This window comes from Pseudophryne corroboree, chromosome 4 (assembly GCF_028390025.1).
Source record: "Pseudophryne corroboree isolate aPseCor3 chromosome 4, aPseCor3.hap2, whole genome shotgun sequence".
Taxonomy (NCBI): domain Eukaryota; kingdom Metazoa; phylum Chordata; class Amphibia; order Anura; family Myobatrachidae; genus Pseudophryne; species Pseudophryne corroboree.
In genome coordinates, this window is record NC_086447.1 from 866,457,807 (window position 1) to 866,477,241 (window position 19,435).

Consider the following 19,435-nt stretch of genomic DNA (forward strand, 5'->3'; position numbering starts at 1 on the left):
AACAAAAAACTGGACAGATATTGCGCCAGGTCAAGGGACCCTCAGGCAATAGCAGTGGACGCTCTGGTAACGCCGTGGGTGTACCAGTCAGTGTATGTGTTCCCTCCTCTGCCTCTCATACCAAAAGTACTGAGAATCATAAGAAGGAGAGGAGTAAGAACTATACTCGTGGTTCCGGATTGGCCAAGAAGGACTTGGTACCCGGAACTTCAAGAGATGCTCACGGACGAACCGTGGCCTCTACCTCTAAGAAAGGACCTGCTACTGCAGGGGCCTTGTCTGTTCCAAGACTTACCGCGGCTGCGTTTGACGGCATGGCGGTTGAACGCCGGATCCTGAGGGAAAAAGGCATTCCAGAAGAAGTCATCCCTACTCTGGTCAAAGCCAGGAAGGACGTAACCGCAAAACATTATCACCGCATTTGGCGTAAATATGTTGCGTGGTGTGAGGCCAAGAAGGCCCCTACAGAGGAATTTCAACTGGGTCGTTTCCTTCATTTCCTGCAAACAGGACTGTCTATGGGCCTAAAATTGGGGTCCATTAAGGTTCAAATTTCGGCCCTGTCGATTTTCTTCCAGAAAGAACTGGCTTCAGTACCTGAAGTTCAGACTTTTGTAAAAGGGGTGCTGCACATACAGCCTCCTTTTGTGCCTCCAGTGGCACCTTGGGATCTCAATGTTGTGTTGAGTTTTCTAAAGTCACATTGGTTTGAACCACTTTCCACTGTGGACTTAAAATATCTCACATGGAAGGTGTCGATGCTGTTAGCCTTGGCTTCAGCCAGGCGTGTGTCAGAATTGGCGGCTTTATCATATAAAAGCCCTTACTTAATTTTTCATTCTGACAGGGCGGAATTGAGGACTCGTCCTCAATTTCTACCTAAGGTGGTTTCTGCATTTCACATGAACCAACCTATTGTGGTACCTGCGGCTACCAGGGACTTAGAGGACTCTAAGTTGCTTGACGTTGTCAGGGCCTTGAAAATATATGTTTCCAGGACGGCTGGAGTCAGAAAATCTGACTCGCTGTTTATCCTGTATGCACCCAACAAGCTGGGTGCTCCTGCTTCAAAGCAGACGATTGCTCGTTGGATTTGTAGTACAATTCAGCTTGCACATTCTGTGGCAGGATTGCCACAACCAAAATCAGTAAAAGCCCATTCCACAAGGAAAGTGGGCTCATCTTGGGCGGCTGCCCGAGGGGTCTCGGCTTTACAACTTTGCCGAGCAGCTACTTGGTCAGGGGCAAACACGTTTGCTAAATTCTACAAATTTGATACCCTGGCTGAGGAGGACCTGGAGTTCTCTCATTCGGTGCTGCAGAGTCATCCGCACTCTCCCGCCCGTTTGGGAGCTTTGGTATAATCCCCATGGTCCTTACGGAGTCCCAGCATCCACTAGGACGTCAGAGAAAATAAGATTTTACTTACCGATAAATCTATTTCTCGTAGTCCGTAGTGGATGCTGGGCGCCCATCCCTAGTGCGGATTGTCTGCAATACTTGTATATAGTTATTGTTACAAAAATTCGGGTTATTATTGTTGTGAGCCATCTTTTCAGAGGCTCCTTTGCGTTTATCATACTGTTAACTGGGTTCAGATCACGAGTTGTACGGTGTGATTGGTGTGGCTGGTATGAGTCTTACCCGGGATTCAATATCCTTCCTTATTATGTACGCTCGTCCGGGCACAGTATCCTAACTGAGGCTTGGAGGAGGGTCATAGGGGGAGGAGCCAGTGCACACCACCTGATCCTTAAGCTTTTATTTTGTGCCCTGTCTTCTGCGGAGCCGCTATTCCCCATGGTCCTTACGGAGTCCCAGCATCCACTACGGACTACGAGAAATAGATTTATCGGTAAGTAAAATCTTATTTTATACCAATATGCAGCACCCATCCCAAAGAAGTAGAGCTGGGATTCAGTCCATTACAACCATGTGGGACTTATCCTGGCACTGCCACTTTTGTTGCCACATAGGCCAAGTTTTGTGCCCAGTTCAGTAATATATGTTTTACAGCAAAATTCTATTGTTGTAAGTCAGCGGATCCCATACTTTTTTGAGTCCCTGCGCCCTAGAGTATCACACCTAGGCCAAAAGTTTCTTAGACCGCTATCACGCCGCTATGCCGGGTCGCCCTTGGGTCCTTTCTGGGTGCGACACGACACTGGAACCCTTCAGACTGGTTTCACGAACCTGGTAATATGCAGGGTCTGGTTGCCATCGCGGGCGCAGCCGGCTCTGACGACATCGGGAGCAAGGCGGCGCTGGGAGTTGAGATCATCTCGGTGCCGCCTATACTGTGAACGGGTCCTGGGTCGCATCGACCCGGCACCGCGTTCATACTGCGCCTGACGGTGTAATAACCCGGGAATAACACTTCTTTATCCATGCCCGCAAGGGGCTCTTTTGCGCTCGCCCCACTGACGACATTCTGACGGTCGGGATTCCAACAGCCGGGATATTGTAGTAGATTCTTCACCTCTTCTTCTTCATTCTTCACCTCTTCTTCTTCATTCTTCACCTCTTGCTTGTAGGATTTTAACCTTACCTTTCGAAGTAGATGCAAAATTCTGTAGCCAATCAGATTAGCATCATGCCCACAGGAGCACAGAGTATATCAGGAGTAGGTTGTTCTTATTATGTCAGTGAGATCAGGGGTCTGTGAGATGAGGTGTAGGGTCTCTCAGCGGCATAGTAGCGATGTAATGTCTGTGTGAGGCGAGGCCGCACACCTACAGTACATCTGTGTGACTTGGATTGCAATCCTTTGTTATGACTTGTATAGTTTGCCTTTGTGTTATTAGAATCACACACTTGTGTGTATTGTATTATTTGATGCTTTTCACTTTTGTTGTACATTATTTTGTGATTTGGGCTAGTTACTTGTAATACAAGTTGAGTATCCCTTATCCAAAATGCTTGGGACCAAAAGTATTTTGGATATTGGATTTTTCCGTATTTTGGAATAATTGCATACCATAACGAGATATCATGGTGATGGGACCCAAGTCTAAGCACAGAATGCATTTATGTTTCATATACACCTTACATACAGCCTGAAGGTCATTTTAGCCAATATTTTTAATAACTTTGTGTATTAAACAAAGTGTGTGTACATTGAGCCATCATAAAACAAAGGTTTCACTATCTCACGCTCACTCAGAAAATCCCGTATTTTGGAATATTCCGTATTTCGGAATATTTGGATATGGAATACTCATCCTGTACATGTTGTTGCTTTATACCACACAAAGCAAGGGACCAAAGAGAGATCTCACAAGATTAATTTGGGAAATAATTTGAGGGATTTGTAAAAATTTACTGCCAAATTAAACTTTCACTTACGAATCGGTTACGCTCCGCACTCTGGCAAGTAATTAAATAAAGCACACGGTAAACTTTACTCTGGAGCGTGAGACCTTCTGCCAAAGTAAATTTACCAAAGTGTTTTGCCCCAGGATTTGGCAGCTGGCCAAAATGAAAGTGTGACCTTGAACCGAATTCTTCCATCGTTCACGTAACGGATCTGGTGACTATCTTATTAAACAGAGAGCTGTGTTTTTGTGTGGCAGGATTACACATGGAGCTGATAAATCAACATTTCTGAAATGTTTGGAGTTTAATAAGAGAACTCTCGAGTTACTCTAAAAAAGGCAATGGGTGATTTTATACTTGGGGATTAGTGATTTGTATATTGGATAACTGGGTCTTTGTGATGTTGTTTCATTTGTACTAATTATGGAAACCTATTTGCAATTTTAGGATTCAGCCAGATCCATTTAAAGTTTGAGTCCTGTTAAAAGGTCACTTATCTCTTTTTGGGGCAGATGTATTAACCTGGAGAAGGCATAAGGAAGTGATAAACCAGTGATATGTGCAAGGTGATAAAGGCACCAGCCAATCAGCTCCAATATGTAAATTAACAGTTAGGATCTGATTGGCTGGTGCCTTTATCACCTTGCACATATCACTGGTTTATCACTTCCTTATGCCTTCTCCAGGTTAATACATCTGCCCCAGTGTGCATTATGCATGTTTGTAAGTAAAACAAATGACCAAACAACTGGGCAAAACCGTGCTGCACTGCATGTGGGGCAGATGTAACAGGTGCAGAGAGAGTTAGATATGGGTGGGGTGTAGTATGAGTGGCCGGGATCCCGGGGGCCAGCATACCGGCGCCGGCATGCGCTCGCCATGCTATTTATTCTCCCTCCAGGGGTGTCGTGGACCCCCAAGATGGAGAATATGTGTCGGGATCCCGGCGCTGGTATGCTGGATCCCGGCCGGCGGCATACTGAAGACCACCCATATGGGTGGGGTGTGTACAAACTGACATCTAAATCGCAGTGTAAATATAAAGCAGACAATATCTACCCTGCACAGAAACAGTATAACCCACCCAAATCTAAAGCTCTCTGCACATGTTACATCTGCCACACCTGCAGCACAGCATGGTCTGCCCAGTTGCTTGATAATTTTACTTTACTTACAAACATGAATTGGTCCCATTATACCTAACAAAGACCCACACTTCCCTTACCCAGTAATATATCATCACCAGCGGGGGTACATAATTGTAACAAATATTGCATAATACACTATTATTGCAGATCACAAAAACATTACACCACCCAATCCACCCCAAAAACTTTCCAATAACAGTGGGTTCAAACACCCGTCTACATACTTTATATACAGGTTGAGTATCCCTTATCCAAAATGCTTGGGACCATAGGTATTTTGGATATCGGATTTTTCCGTATTTTGGAATAATTGCATACCATAATGAGATATCATGGTGATGGGACCTAAATCTAAGCACAGAATGCATTTATGTTTCATATACACCTTATACACACAGCCTGAAGGCCATTTTATACAATATTTTTAATAACTTTGTGTATTGAACAAAGTTTGTGTACACTGAGCCATCAAAAAACAAAGGTTTCACTATTTCACTCTCACTCAAAAAAGTCCGTATTTCGGAATATTCCGTATTTCGGAATATTTGGATATGGGATACTCAACCTGTATTAGTATGTCAGTGTATTGCATTATTATTACTGTGTAATAATATTTATCTATTTTTTTTTTAATACAATTACCACTCTTGTGCATAAGGACCTATACATCTGGTATTAGGTTTAGTATTTATCCCAATTCTACAGGTTTTTTACTAAGATTTGGGTTCATTCAAATCTTTACATCTTAACCCTCCGTCGGGGACACCTCTGGAACTCCCGGGATCGGGCGCAGTGCGCCTGACAGGTGCCTGCTAGAAAACCGTCATTAGCACCTAATTAACTCAATTCTAAAGCGCTTAAGTGATCAGTGACCTTCATTAGGACGTACAAAGAGAGAAATCGTACGCTTTACAGGACATTGCAGCAGAAAATCTGAAGCAAACAAGAGAAAACAGGAACATGAGTATAAGTTTGGGCGCAGTGTGCGGGAGAGGCCGCCCTGGACATACCTATGTATTTCCTCAAAATATCCACAGCCTTTGCCATTTTTATTCATAAAATTAGCAAAATAAACAATAGATGAGAATAAAAGGAAATACGAACCTTCAAAAGTCGGAGTAGTTCGGGCGCAGTGTACCTGAGAGGCCAGGAGGGTCACTACTGCACTCCACGCAGGCGGCGGGAAAACTGACTTGGGGGGTTTCGAACAGCATCTAGAAATAGGAAGGTGCTAGGAGGGACAGGCCCCTGCGCCCACTTGGGGCGGAGAGGGGTGTGAGAACAGCTTTGTGGCGCCTGTCAGGCCAGCTGCGCCCGACTGAGGGTTAATGGGCTGTACCCCAATTCTGATGACTTTGTACAGTGTTCCCACTTCATAATCTCCGCTTAAAACCATGGTGAAAACTGTTGGTATAGCGGGGGTGGCATATACTGCAATACATACAGTTTAAAGGCGTTCTTGTACAGAAAGTGCAGCGTGGTGACCTAACCGGACGCTCTGTAATTATTGTCTGCAGGATACAAACCGCCAAGTTCTAGCTTGTACCAGATACAGTACGGTCTTTTATGTCCCGATTGCTTAATTGTAATTGTCAAAGGTTTGGCTTCGCTCCAGCTTTAGAACGATATAGCCATTGCCTGATTTCTGCGAATGGTCATTAAAGGAATTCAGAGGCCATTCATTGGGCTGATTGGCTGCTGATAATTAAGTATACAACTCTACTTGCAAGTTGCTGCAGTGGATACTGAGCTGCCGGAGTGACTCTGCTGCTTTGGTAGTTCACCGCACTGTTGCGGGGAAGTAGTTGGGCTTTGGGAACCAACATCATCTGAGAATAGTGCAGGATCCCGCAGGCAAACTCCGGCTTAGTGTACCCCAGTGGCCTCCACAGTCACCAGGTCTCAGTCCAGTAGACCACCGTTTGGATGTGATAGAATAGGGGATTTCCAGACGAAGCAACTGTCATTTCAGTAAGGATCAGAATTGCTGTCTCTGTCTATGCCACAAAGAATTCAGGCTGTTCTGGGGACAAGGTGGGGTACTAGTCAGGTGACCTACTAAAGCGGTGACTGATCTACGTATATAATAAAAATGGCCGCTGATAGAAATTGGGTAATCGCGTGTGTGGCTTGGCTGCCATGGTACCTAGCACCTGCATCCTGGCCTTCCTCATTCACCACTATGAAAGTAACTGCTGCTCTGTCCTTTACATTCAACATCGCCAGGCACCCAGACGTCATCCCAGTGGGACAGCAGCTGAAGAGCTAGGTCAGGCAGTTTTCTAAGTGCTTTGGGGGTGATGCTAAGTGAGCCATATTCGCCAAAAATAAAAATAAAACACAACATGTGAGACACATTTTGGCTGCGATTGACATGCGATCCTCCCTTTGTGGGTATCAAACACTCCAGCTTTTCCTCAGTGGCAGACCCTCAGGACTGAAATGCTCCTGCGTTATGCACCGGATACCTTATGTGTAATAAATGTGCACGGCACGCTAACGTGTTTGTGTGAAGGCGCTCTTACAGTACCTTTTGCCTACGACTGAACACGCCAGTCACACTCCCATCCACCCATTCCATTGTAAGATGGTGGTAAGTTGGCCAGAAGGCAGCACCACCGTCTCATTTAGCCTTTATAAATCCTGTCCATGTCCTGCAGTGTTCTGTACTGTAAGTCACTTTTTATGTTTTGTACATACTGTTTATGAACATAAAGGATGATAATAACAAGGCAAATTACTTCTCATATGGGGGGGTTGTTCAGATGTGGTTGGCGTTGCTTTGTATGTTGCAAAGTACTGATAATATCCGTACTTGCGCAGGACCCGTTCTGCGCAAACGCTTCTTGCAATGTAGGAAGCAGGACGGCAGCATACTGTCGGTGAGTGACAGTCTGCTGCCGTTTGGGGGGCACGGAGAGGGTGACGATTTCCTCTGTTTCCCAAAACGAAGACATGCCCCCGTCGTTTAGTGGGAGGGGAGGGGCCAGGGATGTCCGTGGTTGCACTTTTGCTGCATCACCATACAGAGCTATCACTTCTGCTTCCAAGGAACCAACAGTGATGGCGACTCCAACCACATCTGAATTAGCCCCATAGAGCGAATGTGTGCAATGTGCACACTGACAATGGGCATAGGGGGTCATTCCGAGTTGATCATAGCTGTGCTAAAGCTACGATCTTCTTCCCTGACATGCGGGGGGACGCCCAGCACAGGGCTAGTCCGCCCCGCATGTCAGTCCGGCCCCTCCTCGCAGAAGTGCAAAGGCATCGCACAGCGGCGATGCCTTTGCCCTTCAAGAGTAGCTCCCGACCAGCGCAGCTTTAGCGTACTGGCCGGGAGCTACTCGTCGCTCCCTGGCCCGCAGCGGCTGCGTGTGACGTCCCCCGTTCGGTCCGGACCAAACCCACGAAATGGTGGCCAAACACCGCCATTCCGCCCCCCTCCCGCCCATCGATCGCCTCTGCCTGTCAACCAGGCAGAGGTGATCGCATCCCTGCTACGGCCTTCGGCCATCTGGCATGCACAGGCGCACTACGGCGCATGCGCAGCAGGGACCCGTTTGCTCTGCTGCGTTAAAACGCAGCGAGCGAACGGGTCAGAATAACCCCCATAGCACTGTATTGTTGGGAGTATCTTTAATATATCTGTAAGTTTTGCTTTAAATGAGACCATCCAAGAACAGAGATGGGTGCTGTTGCCAGACACTGCTGTGAATGCCATCATTTTGTGTACACGCCCTGTGCTGTAATAATCTGCGTGCTGCTGTTGTAGTAAAACTCTTACTTGTCTTGTTCTGCGCTGTGCCAGGGTATGAATGTATTTTGTCTGTCTGCAGGCACATTGGAAGGTACTGGGCTACAACGTCTCTGCCAGTGCTGGTAACAGCTGGTTATGTAATCAGAGTTAGGCAGACTGTGATTTGCATTAATGAACGAGTTTCAAAACCCCTCCGCAGCATGTATATAATATCATTTATCTATTGCTTTGTTAGTTGTTCACATAGAGCTCCATTGTATTTTACAAAGTGTTAATGTTTCTGAACACTTAGGGGGTTATTCAACTTTTGCGGCTCCCTCCACTGGGCGTCTAAACTAATGGGTGCCCAATGGAGCATTTCAATTGTTGCTTGGTTCAGGCACCCATTAGTAGTGACATGCCAAAAAGCACCAGTTAGAGCTGCTAAACCGTCTCAAGCAGTGGTTAGGGCGCCAAAGCCACGAAATTTGCACACATTTCTTCTTGTACCTCAGAAGGCTGTGAGAAGAAACATGTCTCCCGCAGCTAATGGGTTCCTGAACACAGCATCCATTGAATTGCTCCGTCTGGCGTCCATTAGTTGAAACGCCCAGCGGGGGGCGCCGCCAACAGTTTAATCGTCCCTTAAATGGGATTTTGTTTTGTTGCCTCCATACAGAATTTTATTCTGAGAGGGAATTCTTTTCGCCATGGGTCTTATTCAGGTCGCATCGCAAACACAATGCAACCGCAGTTTTTGAGAAAGGTGCGCCCTGCGCAGGTCCCATCCTGCACGTGTTAATGCGAGTGGATTGTATTAACTGCGAACGCCTCTGCCTGATTGAAAGGCAGAGGCATTCTTGGGGCAGGTGGGGGGGCGGCGACTGAGCATTTTGGGGGCATTGTTGGGGAAACGAGGGGGTGTTGTCACACGCAGTCTCGCAATTGAGAAAATGGCGGCGGGAAGCATCTACAATTTATGCGACCATGCTGTAATTGCGGTGCAATCACAACTAGAGCGTGATCGCAGTAGGTGGGCGACGGGTCACATGCTGAGCGGCCTTGCCCTGCGATTTGTGGCCCCAGCATGCGATTGCAAGGATTGGGAAAAAAAAGCAGAATCTGCAATCCTTACTGAATAAGGTCCTTACTGCAGGGTTTTAGCTTCTAGGTTAAGTGCCCGGAGCTATGCAGTTAGCGCCCACGACTAGCCCTGGAAGCGCTAGTCAACATGGATTTCTGGTCGCAGCTCAGCAGGGTGCGAGTAGAACTCCACCTTAAGTGCACCCTCGGGGCTTACCGCAGATAGTAATTGGGAAGTTCTGGGCATTTAACCCAGGAGCTAAAACCCTGCGGTAAGTCCCACGGCCGATTGAATTCCCCACTATGTGACTTCATCTCCTATAAACATCCTAGGGTCAGCCACTCCTTCCTGCAACAGTAAAGAAGATATTTCTTTGCAGGAAAAGTGCCATTTTGGACTGTAGCTGCTATACATAGGGTGTATTACTGCTTTTACACTGCTTTTTGTATTGTGGTGTGAGGCCAGTTTAGCACTTAATTCTCCTTTTCCCCCCTTGCAGGAGCACAATGATTTGCCACACAACCTACGTATCCTATGTTTTCTGTTGTCTGGTTTCCGCAACGTTAATACTGTCCGCTGTCGCTGAAGAACAAGTGCACCCAAATGTGGAAGAGCAGGCGCACACTGGCACTCGCTTCGATAAGAACGCGGTACACGATAAAGAGTAAGTGCAGCAGCATAAAAGAAAGCATCAAGGGTTCTGAAGTGAATGGCGTATAACGCCAAGCCGGTGTCTGCCGTAGAATATCATGTACTGGACCAGCCCCATATTTCCTCTATACCTGTAAACATTACTGTACTTTCCCTTTACACTGCACATGAAAGGAACCATTGACCATTGGAATATGCTCCTGGCCATATTTAGAGCACAATAAATAAATATATATATATATATATATATATATATATATGTGTGTGTATATGTCTGCCACTCGCCAATTACAATAGTCAACAGCCTATATGCCTTACAATAAAGTAGTAGTGTTACTCCCACCTCACAAATAAAGAAGGAGGCCCGCCAGGACTTTATATAAAAAGTCTCACCCCGGTGTCTTGAGCCAATGTTTCAGTTTATTACTAAACTTTTGTCAGGGACCTATCTCTATCTATCTATAAGCGCTCTGCATTTGTCACAACCTGTGCATTTCCGCTTTCGTGCCTGGGGTCTCGTGACAGGGTAGTCTGTCCCATAATGTGCACTCCCAGCAAGGTCTGCTGCACCTAGGTTGGCGAAGCTAAGAGAAGGGGTATGTGACAAACAGGGTAGTTTGCCCCAGTCTTTTATGAAAGACTAAGGGCTATTTCACACTGGGCGGTTTTCCCCGGACGGCATAAAGCCGCCTGGATTTTTGCCGTCTACTTTTTTCAATTAAGTTTTGTAGCAACTAGCAGCTTTCAGACGGCACGGTCACAGCACGGTTGTTGTGTTGCAGCCGTCAATATCCACTGAATAGGACGGCTGCTGCTGCTGTGCATGTCCACAACCTTCAACACGGCACAAAGCCGTTGTGTGTGAAAGCCACTGACCATAGCCAAAAAAACGTGCGGCTTTTTGTCATCCGGGGAAAACCGGCCCGTGTGAAATAGCCCTGATGCTTTCTGTGGGAGTTAGAAGACTCATGTTAAACACAGGGTTAATTCCTCACATATCCCTACACACAGCACAGCTACACAGGTGGATCACATGGGTGTGACTGATTGGCTGGTGGGTGCTTTGGAGGAGGTATAAGTAGATCGTCTTGTGTTGGGGGTGGGGCGACCGACGCCAGTTAGTTTGATTCGTGACTAATGAGGAAACCACTGAGTCTAGTGACAGGATTGCGGTAATACCTTATGGATGTGATTGCTGGAACCACACCTAATGCTGTCTGTGTCATCCTGACATTATCCTGAATAAATTACAGAAAGCTGGTTCAGCAAGACCTGTGTTGACATTCAATTACTACTGGGTTTGCCACAAGGTAGGGGGGGAGGGGGGGGGGGTGTGTGTGTGTGTGTGGCATTACAGATGTCTTCCATATCTGAAATTCTTGGGACCGGAATTATTTAGTATTTTTCCAGATTTTGTTTAATATTATCAAACACGAAATGCATTTGTTTCATATGCACCTTATACACACAGCCTGAAGGTAATTGTATACTGTATTTCTCTAACGTCCTAGTGGATGCTGGGGACTCCGAAAGGACCATGGGGAATAGCGGCTCCGCAGGAGACTGGGCACAAAAGTAAAAAGCTTTAGGACTACCTGGTGTGCACTGGCTCCTCCCCCTATGACCCTCCTCCAAGCCTCAGTTAGATTTTTGTGCCCGAACGAGACGGGTGCAGGCTAAGGGGCTCTCCTGAGCTGCTTAGTGTAAAAGTTTTAAGTAGGTTTTTTATTTTCAGTGAGACCTGCTGGCAACAGGCTCACTGCACCGAGGGACTAAGGAGAGAAGAAGCGAACTCACCTGCGTGCAGAGTGGATTGGGCTTCTTAGGCTACTGGACATTAGCTCCAGAGGGACGATCACAGGCCCAGCCATGGATGGGTCCCGGAGCCGCGCCGCCGTCCCCCTTACAGAGCCAGAAGAGTGAAGAGGTCCGGAAAATCGGCGGCAGAAGACGTCCTGTCTTCAATAAGGTAGCGCACAGCACCGCAGCTGTGCGCCATTGCTCTCAGCACACTTCACACTCCGGTCACTGAGGGTGCAGGGCGCTGGGGGGAGCGCCCTGAGACGCAATAAAAAACCTTTGTTTGGCAAAAAAATACATCACATATAGCTCCTGGGCTATATGGATGCATTTAACCCCTGCCATTTTTCCATTAAAAAGCGGGAGAAAGGCCGCCGATAAGGGGGCGGAGCCTATCTCCTCAGCACACTGGCGCCATTTTTTCCTCACAGCTCCGTTGGAGGAAGGCTCCCTGACTCTCCCCTGCAGTCCTGCACTACAGAAACAGGGTAAAACAAGAGAGGGGGGGCACTAAATTGGCATAGTAATATATACAGCAGCTATATTAGGGAAAAACACTTATATAAGGTTATCCCTATATATATATATATATATATAGCGCTCTGGTGTGTGCTGGCAAACTCTCCCTCTGTCTCCCCAAAGGGCTTGTGGGGTCCTGTCCTCTATCAGAGCATTCCCTGTGTGTGTGCTGTGTGTCGGTACGCTGTGTCGACATGTATGAGGAGGAAAATGATGTGGAGGCGGAGCAATTGCCTGTGTTAGTGATGTCACCCCCTAGGGAGTCGACACCTGACTGGATGGTCTTATGGAAAGAATTACGTGATAGTGTCGGCACTTTACAAAAGACTGTTGACGACATGAGACAGCCGGCAAATCGGTTAATACCTGTACAGGCGTCTCAAACACCGTCAGGGGCTATAAAACGCCCGTTACCTCAGGTCGATACAGACACTGACACGGACACTGACTCCAGTGTCGACGGTGAGGAAACAAACGTATTTTCCAGTAGGGCCACACGTTACATGATCACGGCAATGAAGGAGGTTTTGAACATTTCTGATACTACAAATACCACAAAGAAGGGTATTATGTGGGGTGTGAAAAAACTACCCGTAGTTTTTCCTGAATCAGATAAATTAAATGAGGTGTGTGATGAAGCGTGGGTTTCCCCCGATAAAAAACTGCTAATTTCTAAAAAATTATTGGCATTATACCCTTTCCCGCCAGAGGTTAGGGCGCGTTGGGAAACACCCCCTAGAGTGGATAAGGCGCTCACACGCTTATCAAAACAAGTGGCGTTACCGTCTCCAGATACGGCCGCCCTCAAGGAACCAGCTGATAGGAAGCTGGAAAATATCCTAAAAAGTATATACACACATATTGGTATTATACTGCGACCAGCAATCGCCTCAGCCTGGATGTGCAGTGCTGGGGTGGCTTGGTCGGATTTCCTGACTGAAAATATTGATACCCTGGACAGGGACAATATATTATTGACTATAGAGCATTTAAAGGATGCATTTCTATATATGCGTGATGCACAGAGGGATATTTGCACTCTGGCATCAAGAGTAAGTGCGATGTCCATTTCTGCCAGAAGAGGGTTATGGACGCGACAGTGGTCAGGTGATGCGGATTCCAAACGGCATATGGAAGTATTGCCGTATAAAGGGGAGGAGTTATTTGGGGTCGGTCTATCGGACCTGGTGGCCACGGCAACAGCTGGGAAATCCACCTTTTTACCCCAAGTCACCTCGCAGCAGAAAAAGATACCGTCTTTTCAGGCTCGGTCCTTTCGTCCCCATAAGGGCAAGCGGGCAAAAGGCCACTCATATCTGCCCCGGGGCAGAGGAAGGGGAAAAAGACTGCAGCAGACAGCCTCTTCCCACGAACAGAAGCCCTCCCCCGCTTCTGCCAAGTCCTCAGCATGACGCTGGGGCCTTACAAGCGGACTCAGGCACGGTGGGGGCCCGTCTCAAGAATTTCAGCGCGCAGTGGGCTCACTCGCAAGTGGACCCCTGGATCCTGCAGGTAGTATCTCAGGGGTACAAATTGGAATTCGAGACGTCTCCCCCTTGCCGGTTCCTGAAGTCTGCTTTACCAACGTCTCTCCCCGACAGGGAGGCGGTATTGGAAGCCATTCACAAGCTGTATTCCCAGCAAGTGATAATCAAGGTACCCCTCCTTCACCAGGGAAAGGGGTATTATTCCACGCTGTTTGTGGTACCGAAGCCGGACGGCTCGGTGAGACCCATTTTAAATCTGAAATCCTTGAACACTTACATAAAAAGGTTCAAGTTCAAGATGGAGTCACTCAGAGCAGTGATAGCGAACCTGGAAGAAGGGGACTATATGGTGTCTCTGGACATCAAGGATGCTTACCTCCATGTCCCAATTTGCCCTTCTCACCAAGGGTACCTCAGGTTTGTGGTACAGAACTGTCACTATCAGTTTCAGACGCTGCCGTTTGGATTGTCCACGGCACCCCGGGTCTTTACCAAGGTAATGGCCGAAATGATGATTCTTCTTCGAAGAAAAGGCGTCTTAATTATCCCTTACTTGGACGATCTCCTGATAAGGGCAAGGTCCAGGGAACAGTTAGAGGTCGGAGTAGCACTATCTCAAGTAGTACTACGACAGCACGGATGGATTCTAAACATTCCAAAATCGCAGCTGATTCCGACGACACGTCTGCTGTTCCTAGGAATGATTCTGGACACAGTACAGAAAAAGGTGTTTCTCCCGGAAGAGAAAGCCAGGGAGTTATCCGACCTAGTCAGGAACCTCCGAAGACCAGGCCAAGTGTCAGTACATCAATGCACAAGGGTCCTGGGAAAGATGGTGGCTTCTTACGAAGCGATTCCATTCGGCAGATTCCACGCAAGAACAGTGGGATCTGCTGGAACAAATGGTCCGGATCGCATCTTCAAATGCATCAGCGGATAACCCTGTCTCCAAGAACAAGGGTGTCTCTCCTGTGGTGGTTACAGAGTGCTCATCTCCTAGAGGGCCGCAGATTCGGCATTCAGGATTGGGTCCTGGTGACCACGGATGCCAGCCTGAGAGGCTGGGGAGCAGTCACACAGGGAAGAAATTTCCAGGGCTTGTGGTCAAGCATGGAAACGTCACTTCACATAAATATCCTGGAACTAAGGGCCATTTACAATGCCCTAAGTCAGGCGAGACCTCTGCTTCAGGGTCAGCCGGTGTTGATCCAGTCGGACAACATCACGGCAGTCGCCCATGTAAACAGACAGGGCGGCACAAGAAGCAGGAGGGCAATGACGGAAGTGGCAAGGATTCTTCGCTGGGCGGAAAATCATGTGATAGCACTGTCAGCAGTGTTCATTCCGGGAGTGGACAACTGGGAAGCAGACTTCCTCAGCAGGCACGATCTTCACCCGGGGGAGTGGGGACTTCACCCAGAAGTCTTCCACATGATTGTGAACCGTTGGGAAAAACCAAAGGTGGACATGATGGCGTCCCGCCTCAACAAAAAACTGGACAGGTATTGCGCCAGGTCAAGGGACCCTCAGGCAATAGCTGTGGACGCTCTGGTAACACCGTGGGTGTACCAGTCAGTGTATGTGTTCCCTCCTCTTCCTCTCATACCAAAAGTACTGAGAATCATAAGAAGGAGAGGAGTAAAGACTATACTCGTGGCTCCGGATTGGCCAAGAAGGACTTGGTACCCAGAAATTCAAGAGATGCTCACGGAAGACCCGTGGCCTCTACCTCTAAGAAAGGACCTGCTCCAGCAGGGACCATGTCTGTTCCAAGACTTACCGCGGCTGCGTTTGACGGCATGGCGGTTGAACGCCGGATCCTGAAGGAAAAAGGCATTCCGGATGCAGTCATCCCTACCCTGATCAAAGCCAGGAAGGATGTGACCGTACAACATTATCACCGTATTTGGCGAAAATATGTTGCGTGGTGCGAGGCCAGGAAGGCCCCTACAGAGGAATTTCAACTGGGTCGATTCCTGCATTTCCTGCAAACAGGACTGTCTATGGGCCTCAAATTAGGGTCCATTAAGGTTCAAATTTCGGCCCTGTCAATATTCTTCCAAAAAGAACTAGCTTCTGTTCCTGAAGTTCAGACGTTTGTCAAGGGAGTACTGCATATACAGCCTCCTTTTGTGCCTCCAGTGGCACCTTGGGATCTCAATGTAGTGTTGGGATTCCTAAAATCACATTGGTTTGAACCACTCACCACTGTGGACTTAAAATATCTCACATGGAAAGTGGTAATGCTGTTAGCCCTGGCTTCAGCCAGGCGTGTTTCAGAATTGGCGGCTTTATCCTATAAAAGCCCTTACCTAATTTTTCATACGGACAGGGCAGAATTGAGGACTCGTCCTCAATTTCTCCCTAAGGTGGTTTCAGCTTTTCACTTAAACCAGCCTATTGTGGTGCCTGCGGCTACTAGGGACTTGGAGGTTTCCAAGTTGCTGGACGTAGTCAGGGCCCTGAAAATATATGTTTCCAGGACGGCTGGAGTCAGAAAATCTGACTCGCTGTTTATCCTGTATGCACCCAACAAGCTGGGTGCTCCTGCTTCTAAGCAGACGATTGCTCGTTGGATTTGTAGTACAATTCAGCTTGCACATTCTGTGGCAGGCCTGCCACAGCCAAAATCTGTAAAAGCCCATTCCACACGGAAAGTGGGCTCATCTTGGGCGGCTGCCCGAGGGGTCTCGGCTTTACAACTTTGCCGAGCAGCTACTTGGTCAGGGGCAAACACGTTTGCTAAATTCTACAAATTTGATACCCTGGCTGAGGAGGACCTGGAGTTCTCTCATTCGGTGCTGCAGAGTCATCCGCACTCTCCCGCCCGTTTGGGAGCTTTGGTATAATCCCCATGGTCCTTTCGGAGTCCCCAGCATCCACTAGGACGTTAGAGAAAATAAGAATTTACTTACCGATAATTCTATTTCTCATAGTCCGTAGTGGATGCTGGGCGCCCATCCCAAGTGCGGATTGTCTGCATTACTTGTACATAGTTATTGTTACAAAAATCGGGTTATTGTTGTTGTGAGCCATCTTTTCAGAGGCTCCTTCTGTTATCATGCTGTTAACTGGGTTCAGATCACAAGTTGTACGGTGTGATTGGTGTGGCTGGTATGAGTCTTACCCGGGATTCAAAATCCTTCCTTATTGTGTACGCTCGTCCGGGCACAGTATCCTAACTGAGGCTTGGAGGAGGTTCATAGGGGGAGGAGCCAGTGCACACCAGGTAGTCCTAAAGCTTTTTACTTTTGTGCCCAGTCTCCTGCGGAGCCGCTATTCCCCATGGTCCTTTCGGAGTCCCCAGCATCCACTACGGACTATGAGAAATAGAATTATCGGTAAGTAAATTCTTATTTTTTAATAATTTTGTGCATGAAACAGTTTGTGTACATTGAACCGCCAGAAAGCGGATTTTCGGATATGGGAGACTCGGCCTGTACACCCTCAGTGGGTGAATTGGTTTCACCATTCCTGCTGCACTCCTGCCTGTTTCTATGGTTACCTGACTGTCCCTCTATTCCCTCAGCCATATAATGGAACACTTAGAAGGCGTTGTTGAGAAGCCGGAGGTAGAGATGTCCCCTCAGGAACTTCAGCTTCATTATTTCAAGATGCACGACTACGATGGCAACAACTTATTAGACGGCCTGGAGCTTGCAACTGCAATTTCCCATGTACATAAGGAGGTCTGTATACATAAGTACTGTAGAGGGTGTCTGCAAAATCTGAATAACGTTTCCAGAAGAGGCTCTATGTATGAAACGCATAACGTTTCCAGTGAGGCTACAGTCTTATAACATGCCTACCGCTGTACCTATAGGATGCGTTCAGCATCCCGGCGGTTGTGATGCTGGCGGTCATGTGACCAAAGCCGGAATCCCAGCACCACTCAGGAGATTGGCACCGTAACACAATTAGCCGACATCCAGAAAGGTAAGTATCGGGGTTAGGGATAGGACCTGCCTAGGGAGGTAGGGTTAGGGTAAAGCACTAGGGGCGGTGGTTAGCTGCAGCTGCCACCACCGAGGGGGGAAAGCCATAGCTGCCACCCCCTGAGGGGTAGGCTAGGGTAGGGGAGTGGGGAGGGTAAAAATACTTGCCCCCTCCACTGTCAGGATCTTCAATGTAGGGATGCTGCTGTCGGTTATGTGACCGTCGGCATCCCACCCGCTGATATTACATACTGAACCCGTACCTATAATGTTGGGAAGGTTAGTCTGCAAACAGGAACACAGAAAGCCCAAATGTGTGCACACGTATGCACTGTCCCTATTAATGAGAGCCTGGTGGACCAGGGCTGCATTTTGTTTGGTTCTTCCTTTGGCACCTATAGAGTTTGCACAGTGTTGTATTGTAAAGGGCAGACCCTACAAATCATCCTATCCTGTTCAAATTAGTCTGTATTAAATCCAAACTTTATTGTTCAGTGTAATAAGAAACGACCGTCCAGACCTTAGTGCCGTGTTTGCACGCTTATACGTGTTTTTATGTTTCTTTTTTAGGGCGGTAATGAACATGCCCAGACGATAAGTGAAGAAGAGCTTGTTACCTTAATAGACGACGTTCTAAGAGATGACGATAAAAACCGTGATGGATATATTGACTATGCAGAGTTTGCAAAATCAATGGAATAAAGGCGCTCTAAGTGTGACTGTGGTTCTCCTAAGTGTGACCTAAACTGCTGCAATTAAATCTGTCTATAGTACTTGGATACATGCGTGACACCGTTGTCTGTATTAGATTGCAGCCACAGACTTGTGGCATCTCGTGGCTATTGCTTATTGGCTTAATTTATACAAAGTCATGATAATCTATAGCTAAAAATACAAGTTTTTATGGTTCCATAAATTGTGTGTAACATTATTTTCTAGATGGCAGAGATTAATGCTAGTTTCTCGTACATTCGTATTCAGGACACATATCACGGGTTTGTTATGTCTAGGTAAAGCTGACAAATGATTTGGAACTGCTTTGTGTACCCCGGGAAATTTCACATTGATTATTTTTATTTTTTTGTAATTGGGGAGGGGGTGGGGGGGAGGCTGTTAGCGCTTTTGTTTTGTAGCATAGTGAAATAAATAGATTTATATTTTTTGAGAATTTTATAGGGTTACAACAGTCAAGTTAGTACATAAAGAAAAAAAAAAGTTTTCAGATTTAGGGGGTTATTCAGAGTTGTTAGCAAACCAAAAAAAGGTAGCAATTGGGCAAAACCATGTGCAGTGCGGGAGGGGCAGATGTAACATGTGCAGAGAGTTAGATTTGGGTGTGGTGTGTTCAAACTGAAATCTAAACTGCAGTGTAGAAATAAAGCAGCCAGTATTTAACCTGCACAGAAACAATATAAGCCACAAAAATCAAACTCTCTCTGCACATGTTACAGCTGCCCCACATTAAGTGCACATGGTTTTGCCAAATTGCTAACTTTTTTGGTATGATGATAACTCTGAATAACCCCCTTAGTCCCATGGTTACTTTTAACCCACTTTGTGCAAATCCACAAAAATTAATTCTAAAATTAATAGAGACAACAAGTACGGAAATCTTCTGTGCTATGTGATGGCGTCACTTCTGTGCTGTGTGATGGCGTCACTTCTGTGCTGTGTGATGGCGTCACTTCTGTGCTGTGTGATGGCGTCACTTCTGTGCTGTGTGATGGCGACATAAGGCCTAGAAATAAAGGTCTTTT

General features: G+C 47.1%; 1 protein-coding gene across 4 annotated transcripts in view; it reads left to right on the plus strand.

Moving 5' to 3' along the window:
* Nucleotides 1-18,594, plus strand: part of MCFD2 (multiple coagulation factor deficiency 2, ER cargo receptor complex subunit) — a 60,882-nt gene extending 42,288 nt beyond the window's left edge. For all 4 annotated transcript variants that reach the window (XM_063918722.1, XM_063918719.1, XM_063918720.1 and 1 more), the window contains exons 2-4: nucleotides 9,786-9,950; nucleotides 17,273-17,432; nucleotides 18,249-18,594. In XM_063918722.1, the coding sequence (XP_063774792.1) occupies nucleotides 9,793-9,950; nucleotides 17,273-17,432; nucleotides 18,249-18,380 (450 nt within the window). In that variant the 5' untranslated portion in view covers nucleotides 9,786-9,792 and the 3' untranslated portion in view covers nucleotides 18,381-18,594. The remainder of the gene's footprint in view (nucleotides 1-9,785; nucleotides 9,951-17,272; nucleotides 17,433-18,248) is intronic.
* Nucleotides 18,595-19,435: the final 841 nt, after the last annotated feature.